This window comes from Triticum urartu, chromosome 6 (genome assembly GCF_003073215.2).
Source record: "Triticum urartu cultivar G1812 chromosome 6, Tu2.1, whole genome shotgun sequence".
NCBI classification, from domain to species: domain Eukaryota; kingdom Viridiplantae; phylum Streptophyta; class Magnoliopsida; order Poales; family Poaceae; genus Triticum; species Triticum urartu.
Window position 1 is genome coordinate 129,450,987 of NC_053027.1, and position 11,537 is coordinate 129,462,523.

At 44.1% G+C, this 11,537-nt stretch overlaps 1 protein-coding gene across 1 annotated transcript; it reads left to right on the plus strand.

The window, feature by feature from the left end:
* Positions 1–2,030: 2,030 nt before the first annotated feature.
* LOC125514917 (protein GLUTAMINE DUMPER 2-like) lies at positions 2,031–2,887 on the plus strand. The gene has a single exon (XM_048680288.1). The coding sequence runs from the start codon at positions 2,242–2,244 to the stop codon at positions 2,743–2,745; it is 504 nt and encodes a 167-aa protein (XP_048536245.1). The 5' UTR covers positions 2,031–2,241; the 3' UTR covers positions 2,746–2,887.
* The last annotated feature ends 8,650 nt before the right edge of the window (positions 2,888–11,537 follow it).

An 11,537-nucleotide genomic window follows, 5' to 3' on the forward strand; every position in this document is an offset into this window, starting at 1 on the left:
TTTAAAACATACTGTATCAGGTTTATGAAATGTGTTCCGGACTTCTAGTATATCAGATTCCAAAAATCTGCTCTTGTGGGAGGGCCAGAGAATAAAAGGTAGAAAATAAAAGGATATTTGCATTACTTTCTTTAGTTGGTTCTACTACTCGAGTTTGCACCTGGTTTTTTCAGAGTTCTTGGGTATGCCCCTAGTTTGTTAGATGGCCTTGTGGAAACGCCCTTCCATCTCATTTCCATCTAGGCAGCATCGTTTGACCGCTAAGGGGGATTACTACATATATTTTTTCTTGAAACATCCTAAGCATATCTATAGTTATTATTATTATTATTATTTTAGTTGGAAAATATCTAAAAAAAACTATATTGACGACATAGCCTGGAGTTTAGTCAAACTTCTCTTTGGGGTGAAAACCCACGATGTACCTCAATGGTTGAGGTCCAGCGACGACAGTGTTGGCGTGTCGTTCACTTTGAAGAGGTGTGGTTGTTGGAACACCTATCATGTTTCTCCAAGGTTGCCATCATTAATGGTTGATGCGGATATTTGCTGCAATTGATCTATTAATCATTTTCTGTGTGCATCCTCAATGCCCCGGCTAGCTCTTGAAATCATGTGCAAAGATTAGAGTGTAAGTTGATATCTTTTTCATATTAGTATATTCTCTTTATCAAAAACAATATTGAACTTGTGCACGGGCAGTCGCAGCATCCCACGGCAAGGCTTGCCGGCTAACCGCCAAGATCCTCCGTGGTTTCTTTGGAGCCATTCAAGGACAAAGTATCCAAACCAAGGCATCTCAAGACCCCGGTAAGAGGAGCTTGCCGGGAAGGCCAACCAAGGCATCTCAAGACCCCGGCAAGAGGAGCTTGCCAGGAAGGCCAACCAAGGCATCTCAAGGAACTTGCCGCGACGCGCCACGCGTCCCGGCAAGGCCCGGTGAGCGACAAGCTCCCGGACGCGACAAGACAACGACCGCGGCAAGGCGCTTGCCGCGGCAAGCCATCACCCCGTGCCCGCGCTCCAGCACATCCACCAACGTGTCGCTCTGGGACCCTTCCAGGCGTGCGTGGCGGGAGGCTGTGCAGCCAGCGGTGCGCGGTGGCAAGCAGCGCTGACAAGATCGCCATCGTGGCGAGCGGTGGCGTCCCTGACGGTCCCTTTTGCACTGTTTAGGCGACGCAGACAGGCATTTAATGCCCTTGTCCCTTGCCGTCAGGGTTAGGTATGATACACTGTAGCAGGTTGCTGTACCAACCGCAGCACCTTTCCATTTTTACCCTTGTCTACGTTGCCACCTGTCGGTGACCCCTTGAGCATATAAAAGGAGGCCCGTGCGCAACGTAAAAGAGGGGGAGAGAGAACACTCACGCTCGGTCTCGTTAGCGGCTGGAGTGTACTGTAACACTCCGCGCTCCCGAGCAAGAACTCAATACGAACCACAAAGCAGGAGTAGGGTTTTACGCATCCGTACGGCCCGAACCTGGGTAAACAGCTCGTGTGCTTCGCCTCGATCCGCTCTTCGTGCGACCCTCGCCCCCGCCGAACCGAAAGGGACTCGGTCCGCCGGTCCCATAGATGTTCGTGGATTAGTCCCCCGGCATCTTTGGCGCGACAACTTCAAATGAATTAATATATGTTGTTTATTCTCTTTATCACAATTCTCTTCCATATCAATTGTTCTTGTTGAAATTATGTCAAATACGTGTGTATTGACTACGGTTAGACTTGAAGTATAAGGAGGGTATGTGTTTGAGTTGAAGCAGGGTAGCCAAAATAGACTCAGTGAACCTAGTAGGCTCTCGTTGATATGTATGGATTTAGTACACGAGAGAAGCGTCCATAGTCATACCCGGAGGATATAACTCATGTTTGATGGGCGATGGACCTCGTTAACAAATATTGTCTTTTTTTATATACTTTCTGCGATGAACTAATCAAGCGTAAACCCTAAAACTAGTTCTTATGACACGTCGAAAAGCCAGCTGACGTTGTGCTTTTGCACGTTGCTCCTAGAAATCAAGACCATCTTCTCACACCACCCACGCAACAGTACTGTTAGTGCAGCTTCAGTAATGGACCTCAATATATAGGTGACCAGAGGCATTAGCGAGTAGCACCACTCCCATTCCCACGGGAATTTTATGTGGAACGTAGCAGCATCACACCACCCACGCAACAGACAACACAGACAACAGAGAGGCGCGCACTGCTGTCACTGGGACGCCAGCGACCCATGCCATGAGGCCCGGAGCCGAGTACCCCATGGCCCACGGCCCCGCGGCGGCGGCGCCGCGGTCGACGTGGCAGACGCCGGTGCCGTACCTCTTCGGCGGGCTCGCGACGATGCTGGCCCTCATCGCGCTCTCGCTCCTCACCCTGGCCTGCTCCTACTGGAAGCTCTCCGGCGGCCTCGCCGGCCCGGACGAGGACCAGCCCGCGGGCTCCGACGGCGAGAAGGGCTCGGCCGCCGAGCCCGCGAGGGAGTGGCTGGGGCACGTCGTGGTCATCATGGCCGGCGACGAGCAGCCGAGCTTCCTGGCCACGCCGGCGTCGATGACGAGCCGTGCCGCCGACGCCGGCGCGGAGACCGCGTGCTGCGCCGCGTGCAGGTCGGAGGAGAGGAAGATGGCGGATGCGCGGGAGGCCGGCGCGCAGCCAGCCGGCTCCGAAGACGACGCGCAGAGTCTGAGCCCGAGTGAGCTGGCTAGCAGTAGCACTGGTAGCTCTGTGATTAGCAGCTAGCGAGATAGTGCAATTTACATGGAAGGTCTTTTTTTCTATGGATTTCTTTTTGTAGTTTTCCTCTGCGGGGATCTTGTGCTGTTCAATTCAGTAGCTGTAAATTTTACACTGTGGCGATTATTCAAGATACGTCGTTTAGACATATTGATCGCTTGTAGAGTATATATAATTCCGCACAAGAAAAACTTTACAGGGAAATCAACTTAATTTCATCTTTATATATGGGTAGCCAATATGTAGTTACAAATCACACTTAATTTGCAAGTGATTGAGGATGCATACACGACAACCATATGAGAGAGATTTCTAACAGATGGAAGGAAGCAACATGATGGCAGGGTAGACTTGGAACCAACCTATGGATGAGTGGGGTGGGGTCAGAAGACAGGCTCTCGGTGAGCCGTCAGGTCGTTTTTCTTTTGTCCGCATCCATCCATCGACGCATGCACGTGAGAATGTCATACATACATATCCGGTCCGGCTATCCGAGCATGTTGGAGTTACGAAACCGGTTGAGATTACTGACAAAACTAGATGATTCCCCGCGCGCGCGTTGCTACGGGAAATGTTGCCCCAAATTATTGTTTTACTTGGTAAAATAACTCAAAAAAGGTTAAGCAAAATTATGAATATACGATTCTGTTTTGACAACAATACTTTAGAATGATACATGATGCGCAATGTTACATGCCATGAATAGTATTTTTTGCAGACATTGATCGATTATTTTGGGGATCTTGGGTGTACCTAGATAGCCGTTACACCTGTATCTTTATTAAATTTGAGTAAACTTGTGACACCATAGACCTCTCCAAGTGTGACTAAGAAAATAAAATAAGCAAAGTAACACTGGAATGTTCAGTAAAGTTAAATCCTTTTCTCAAGAGACCAAAATGATCATAATTTTAGGAATACTATTTTCAGTTTCATTGATCTGCAGTGGACCATACGAAAGATGAAACTTCAGAATAATCTATTTATGCATCAACAGTGCATGATATTTATCTGAATCTACATGGAATACTTGCACAAAGGCAAGTATATATAGAGGAATTGTAGTAAAATTACAGCAAAGAAAGGAAGCGAGCTACCATGATTAGCGGTAAACATACATTTGCATATACCTTACATTGTTGCGTGTGCAGGAAGTAGACTTCTGTAAGAAAAGGAAAAATAGAAAAAAAAAGTTATGAGTTAGACTGGGCCAAGTAGCACATCTCTTCGAAATTTCTTGAATTAAAAACATTTTCCACCTAGCATGCAATTCTTATGATCTATCCAACAGAAGCATGACAGAAGATAACGACTTCAGTGCACCATTCACGAAAGAAGACGGTAACTTCAGTACCTTTCAGGAAAGAAGCGAGAGAGTTTAGTGTGTAGTGTGTATGCATCAAGATCTTTAGCGAAAATAGATTGACAAAAGTAAGAGGCAACTTATAGATGGTGCCACGCCGGATGGCACATCATAGCTAAAAACCAACGGTAATAGCTTGTTTCTCATTAATGTAAGAGAGAACAACGAAGTACAGAAATACATTTATAAAAAACAAAGGTAAGTTTACTAACCAGGAATAAACACCTTTCTGGCCTCTTATTATGAACTGTAAGTGTGCACATCATACCGAATCAAACTATACGACATGATGTGTATACAGATTATTTAGTCGCGGGCTTTTTGCCATAACAATATAAAGTATACAAAATTAACTACTCGATTCTTGGTACTTCCTCTATGTTAATCTGGGATCTTTTGTACCATCATTGTCGCTTCCCTGTGTATATCCTCCGAAATAACATTTAAGGGATAACACATCAAAATCATGCTAATCCAGTTATCTGTTCTATAGGTCATCATTGTAATGAACAGAGAATTAAGCCAACTTCTTCCGAAAAACCACTAACATGATAACTCACCTTATCATATGCAGAAGCTCATGATTCCACAACAATCCACAAATTCAGGATGAAATCTTGCAGTGACACTGTAGAAAACCAAAACCTGATGTATTTTACTCGCCTTTTCTTCGGGCTGCATCAAGGTAACAATTGAAGATGGTGAAGGGAGTGAGGGCGGAAGAGCTTGATTGCTGAAGGGGTTGGCGAGACTCCTCGTCATCAAATCAGGTTGTGGCAGGGGCAGTCGTACCTGTTCGTCGTCGAATCCGCGGTGGTGGAGAGAGTTGAAGGTGTCGCATGGAGTGGAAGATGGGAAAGGGACGGTATGGCGGAGCTCTGCCGCAGGAGAGGCTGGCGCAGCTTCTCACCACTAAATCCAACATCTGTTCGGATCATCGCAGCTCCTCGCCTCTGAATTCGGCAGTAGTGTCGTTGTAGGCAGCCAAGAGATGAGATTGTTGCACGGATTCGTAGAAGGCCAAAAGATGGCTTGGGGTGTGGATGCCGATGGGCCACGGGAGAGAAATATAAGGTGGGAGGGAAGAACAAACGAATCACCAGGGAAGATCAAAGGAATCGCCAGAGAAGATGATACGTGCGTGCCTGAGGCTCTTTTATTTTGCTCCAATTAGGATGTGCCGTGAATAGGAAACGTTGGCTTGCTTTGGGGGTGACCATGTACTACGGAAAAATATCCAACAAATTGTTGATTTTTTTGACACATGGCTGATTTGCTGAGGTGGAAGATTTGCTGATATGGACATCTTGCATGTTAAGAGAAATAGGTTAGTGGGGATGAACTATTTAGGTATTATAGATTGCCCGCCCACTCAAACATTTTAATAAAATTTCTTTGTTTTTCTGTGCTATAAACACTCCTCCATCTAAATTATTGTAGTTATGTAATTCTGTGGGGAAAAAGAGGGCTCACTCTATTCGTATGCTTTTGTATTCCTACATTTTGAGAATCCAACGAATCAAATAGGACCTCAAAGTGCAATGTTATCCACGGTTTTTGAACTTGTGCTCGGATCACTGTGTCACACGTGCACCTCCAAATTGGCACATAGGCACCATGAAGAGGAAGCAATAATTGTAAATGTTAACTCTGTAATTTGTATATGAACATTATAAGTCATGGTTCCTGCCATGTTCTCTATATTCTGTCTAGTCAGTCTTATGGTGAGAACTCGACCTTTCTTGCGAGTGCACCTTTTCCATGGGATTCATTCGGTTGAGGCCCATATGCACTACTGCTACCTGCTGACGATTTTTCTTTTCGGTTGTTTGTTCAGTCGGATATCATTTTATTTCAGACAGTTCTTATATTAAAAGTACTTTTCAAATTTTAGAAAAAAATCAGGATTTCAGAATAGTTTGTCATTTCCAAAAAAAGCTCAAGAATCTTATAAATATATTCATGAATTTATAAAAATGATCAAAGATTTTTAAATTGTTCGTGAATTAAAAATGTTACTAAATTTAAAAAAAATGATGAACTTTAAAAAACTGGGAATTCGGGAAAGAATCACACTTATAATTCAATTACACTATTCGGAAACCTAAGGACTCGATCATATGGATATGGAAAATACATGATGTTTAATATTGTTCGTGGGTTACAAAAATGAATTTGAAAAAATATTTCGCTTTATGATGACAAGTTTATAAATTTGAAAAATGTTCGTATATAAGAAAAAGTGTTTGCATATTTATAATATTAAAAATCATAAAAATTCCCGCAAATTTGCAAACAGAATGCAAATTTGAGAAATGAGTGAATACAATATATTGTCCATGAATTTTTTTAAATGATCATGAACTTGAAATAATGTTTGTGAAACTGAAATAATGTTCAGGAATTCAAAAGCTGTTCACGAATTTGGAGAACACATGGTGAACAGGAAATGTTCACAAATTTGGAAAATGTTGGTGAATTCAAAATATGTTCATGAATTTACAGAAAAGTGTTTCTGAAAGAAACAAATGTTCACAACTTGTAAAAAAAAGTAGAATTTAGAAAGATTCCTGGATAAGGAAATATTCGGGTTAATGAAGAATTCGGTGCCATAAACTTGACATAGGATTTCACCAGATGCACGCAATGGTTCGGGCACGTTTATAGCTCGCTTGAAACGGTGTGGTCATAGCACGGTCCACTAATGTTGTTTGTTGCATTAGTTTTCAGTTCATGAACTAATGTTTTCTGTTTGCCAAATGTACGCCATGGTCATAGGCGCGTCTATAACTCTAATTCTTCTTATTTTTGTTATATCTTCAAATAATACTAAAATACATATATTTCCCAAAGAATTACTTTTGTTTTAAGAAAAAAAAATTGTGGAATTAAATTATGATGGCACAACTTTAGAGTAAAGTTTATAGTATTTAAAAACTGGTATGTATTTGAAATTTTTTAACACGTATTTGAATATGTTTTTCAAGAACATGTGTTTAAAAAAACTTAATCATGTATTTGAAAAATGTCAGACGTATATCAAATAACTGTTTCAGATTTACATAAAACATGTACAATATGTATGAAAAAATTTAGTCATCAAAACATGTTTTTAAAAAATCATTGAATTTAAAAGTGCTAAATCATGTACTTAATAAAATATTAATTATATATTTAGGAAATGCTAATCATTGATTTCAAAATTGTATTTAAAAATGTTAGATGCATATGAAAAGTATTGTATATGTATAAAAATGTAAGATGTGTATGAATAAGGATAACATCAAAACATATACATGAAAAATGTTAATCAAGTATTTTTAAAATAGTTAATGTCCATAAAAATTGTTCCTGACATATATAAAAAAAGCACGTGTACACTAAAAATGTACATTATGTATACAAAATAAAATTTGTTCAATAGATGAAAAAAATAGGAAATCTTAGAAACTAAAGAAAGCCGTAAAAAATGGGAAACAAAAAACAAAAGAAAACCAACAAAGAGATGAAGAAAACAGAGAACCCAAAAAAAAAACCATGAAGAAACAAAGAAAAGGGAAAAATAAAAACGATGAAAGCTGGAGACAAATAGATGAAAGAAATCCGGTGAAGAAGCATAGAAAATCAAAGGAAAAGACAAGTAAAAATAAAGACCAAAGATACCTATGCAAAAACAATGAAATGCAATGAAAGCCAAAAAATGCAAACAGAACCGATAAAAACTATAAAGCAAAAGACAGTAAAACTTGTAAAAGTAGACAAGATATAAAAACAAAGAAAATCGTGAAGAAAATAAAAACAAGTAAAATACCTAGAAAAGGAAAGAAAATAAAAACAAGTAAAATACTTAGGAAAAGAAAAAAATAAAAACAAGTAAAAACTGTAAAGTAAATGAACATGAAAAACCCAAAGAAAACAAGACAAATTCATTCAGCAGCCAACAAAGAAGAAGAAGAAAACTATTTACCCGAGCTAACGAGAGACCGCGAAAAGAAGATGTCGGCCAGCCTAGTTATACGTGTTCAAAAGATCCTTCGGGTGAGACGTACAGATGCCTCGCACAAAGCGAGAAATAACTTTCGTGCTATGGTCCTGTGGCTACAGAATTCGCGGGGCAAATAGTCAGGCTCCACCATGTCAGGCTCACCAAACGCCTCACCATTCACAGCCACTGACATGTGGGTTGTATTCTTGCTCACACGCCACGTTAGCACGTGGTACGGCTGGATACAGGGAAGTGATTGTATCTACACACACATAGACAAGTTATTTTTAAAAAAAAAAGGAGAATGACCCCCGGCCTCTGTATCTGGACAATGCATATGGTCACTTTATTAATCATTCTCATAAGACATTATAAAGCATACAATAGTAAGACTAAAGCCGCCGTCTAAGCAACAAAACTGTCGCTACACCTATCCAGTTGATGAAGGGGCGTAGATAGCCTCGGCCTAATATCAAACAGGCATCGCAGCCAAGCCTAACATCTAAGACCTGAGACCCTAACCTAGCCACTTGCCGGGTCTGGGGCACACACTGGTCCGGTGTGCTCACAGAGGCCGCCGCCGCCAACTGTCACCGCTCCATCTTTAGAACTGTACTGATGCATCAACCTTGCTCGGTCCAACTATCATCGACGCCACCACGGCGCCCAACGGCACCTCCTCCCTGCGCGCAAACAGCTGTACATGTTGCGGTCGCCACTGATACACCTCAGCGCCATGCTGCCACGTACCACCAGCGACACAGCTTGAAGCCCTTGGAGGATATGTGGTGCGTAGCACCTGCTGACCAGGCATGACCAAGCGTAGCACCTGTCGGTCAGGCATGACTTGACATCTCCATCGAAGCTCCGTGCAAGACGAAGCCGCTCCACCTCCTGCCTCTGACTTCCAGCGCTGCTTCACAAAACGACGTTCCCAAGAGAGAAACGACACCGCGGTGTCGTCATCGTCCGGCCTGGAACACCATATCCTAGGGTTTCCCCGGGAGCAATACAAGAGGGTCGACGGTAGTCACATGACGATGCCTTCATCAAGGTAACGACGTGGAACGCCACCATCGCCCCCCGTCGGCTCGGTTTTTACCGGCAACTACGTCTCCCCGACTCGCAGCTGGTGCCAGATGACGGATCCCGAGATCCGAGCACCCAGCCTCAGGCCGACCACCTCTGACGGAAAAGATGACCACCACCGCCGGCTGCACTGGTCAGAACAGATCTGATCAGAGGTGCCGCCGACGAGACCACCAGGCCCTCTACGCCATCGTCGCCGATCTGAAGGCAGCATGCATGCCATCGCAGCCAAGCCGGCCGCTGCTGACAGCAGCCGCCGCCGCCCAAAGGGCCATCCGCAGCGCCCGCAGCCCTGGCCTCCACCGCGCCAAGCCGTCGCCGTCCGAGGACGGGCCGGCCTCCCGCCGCCTGCCGCCATCCGCCGCGCCGCAGATCCCAGACCGGTCGTGTTAGAGTTGTGTCGAATATAGTGTACAAGGTATGTTACAGTTGAACTTGTAGTTGTATTATGTTTAGATAGGATATGGAGTCGTGTCCTAGTAGGACACTTGTATCCTAGGCCTCTCATATATAGCGGGGCTAGACACACGATGTAACATATGCCAACATAATAGCACCGGAACGCAGGGGAAGCCGACGGCATGTGCCGGCGACCAGGGCGGCCGGGTGCAGTATTGTGACGGTGTCACGGGGAGGAGCGCCTGTAGTCAGGCCCCGGGGATGTAGCCATATCGGTGAACCTCGTTAACAAATCTCGGTGTCGTGCCTCGTGTGATTGCTTGGTCTTTCGATGATCGATGATGTGCCTCGAATTATTCTAACAAATGGTATCATGAGCTAGGTTATTCGGAGATTGTGGGAAAGAAAAAAAGAGGACCGAGTCCTTATGTACGCCACAAGGCAGATCAAGTCGACGGAGAAGAAATCCATTGAAACTAGCGCAAGGACAAGGAAAAGCAAATAGCATCAAGAGTTGAGTCAGGCCTGGAGTTGAATCACGTGAAGATCAACTAGGCTACTAATAGTACACATGGTGTGTACTTGGACATGGCGTGAGAAGCTTGGATAATTTTTCACAGGTCAGCTATACGAAGAATCATGGCGTCAAAAGATACCAGATTTGAGGTGGAGAAGTTTTCAGAACTGAAAACCTTGGGTTATGACAGACACAGATGAAAGATTTGTTGACACAATAAAGATGCTTGAAGGCGTTGTGGGAAGTCATGTTAGCTAAGATGGAATTGTCAAGTGATGAAATAAAATTCAAGGAAGACGATTTGGGAGCCTTGAGTGTGTCGTGCAGCCGGAGAAGTTCAGCTGGGTTGGACTAGATCGACGTGAGTCGGTTGGTACAGAAGACGGTGGTGGGATCGGCGACGACGAGATAGGAGCGTGATGTCGATGGTGACCGACTTCTGGACGTGGAAACACGTGGCACGGGCCTGAGTGCTTGTGTAGTTTCGACAAAGCTATGGCGTGGGGTTGATTCAAGACGGTACACATGAGAACTTGGAGTCAACGGGGCGCGGGGTGGCACGTACAACTATCATGGAGTCATGTTGAAGGTGGAGCTGGATTGAGGGGCTACGGCGTAAGTCGGCAGAGAGTCAAAGCCTATTCAGCGGGAAAAGCGAGTGACATGCAGTTCGGACTGGAGCCCAGTGGTCTGATGGAAGCGGTCGGTGATGATCGATGGTACTCTGCAGTGGGGGTTGAGTGATGTGGGTTCGCGACCCTTGAGATTCGACCGGGACAGCGGAGGCTCGACGCGGTAATAGCGGCAAGGCGTGCGGTATGCACGGGGCATGGAGACGGATCAGGGCTCTGGTGGGCATACATGTGGTGAGACAACTGTGAATTCGACTCGAGATGATTACAAGCAATGGTGAAATTCCTTCAAATTTCCGACAGACGGTCAAGAAAGAAGCGGTGATGTTGAGTTCAGGTAACTCTTATGTGTGACACTCAATATGTGAGTTGTTCACTTTCACGCAGGTCAGTGATCAGTGTGTGATGACGTTGGACTGATACTCTAGGAGTTGGACACACAAACTAGAGTAATGTGGAACTTGATTTTGCTCAAGTGTTGACTGTGCTCAAGAAAAGAAGAGAATATAAGTTGCAGGTAGAGTCATATGGAGTTTTTGGAGTAGCAGCGGTACTCATGGGATAAGCTCAAGTCCAATGTACATGAAAGTTTGACGCATTGACGAATTCAAGGTGGTGGAGAATATTCGCTAAGGTGGAGTTTGTTAGAGTTGTGTCGAATATAGAAGATAGGTTACAATTGGACTTGTAGTTGTATTGTGTTTAGATAGGATATGGAGTCGTGTCCTAGTAGGACACTTGTATCCTAGGCCTCTCATATATAGCGGGGCTAGACACACGATGTAACCTATGCCAACATAATAGTACCGGAAC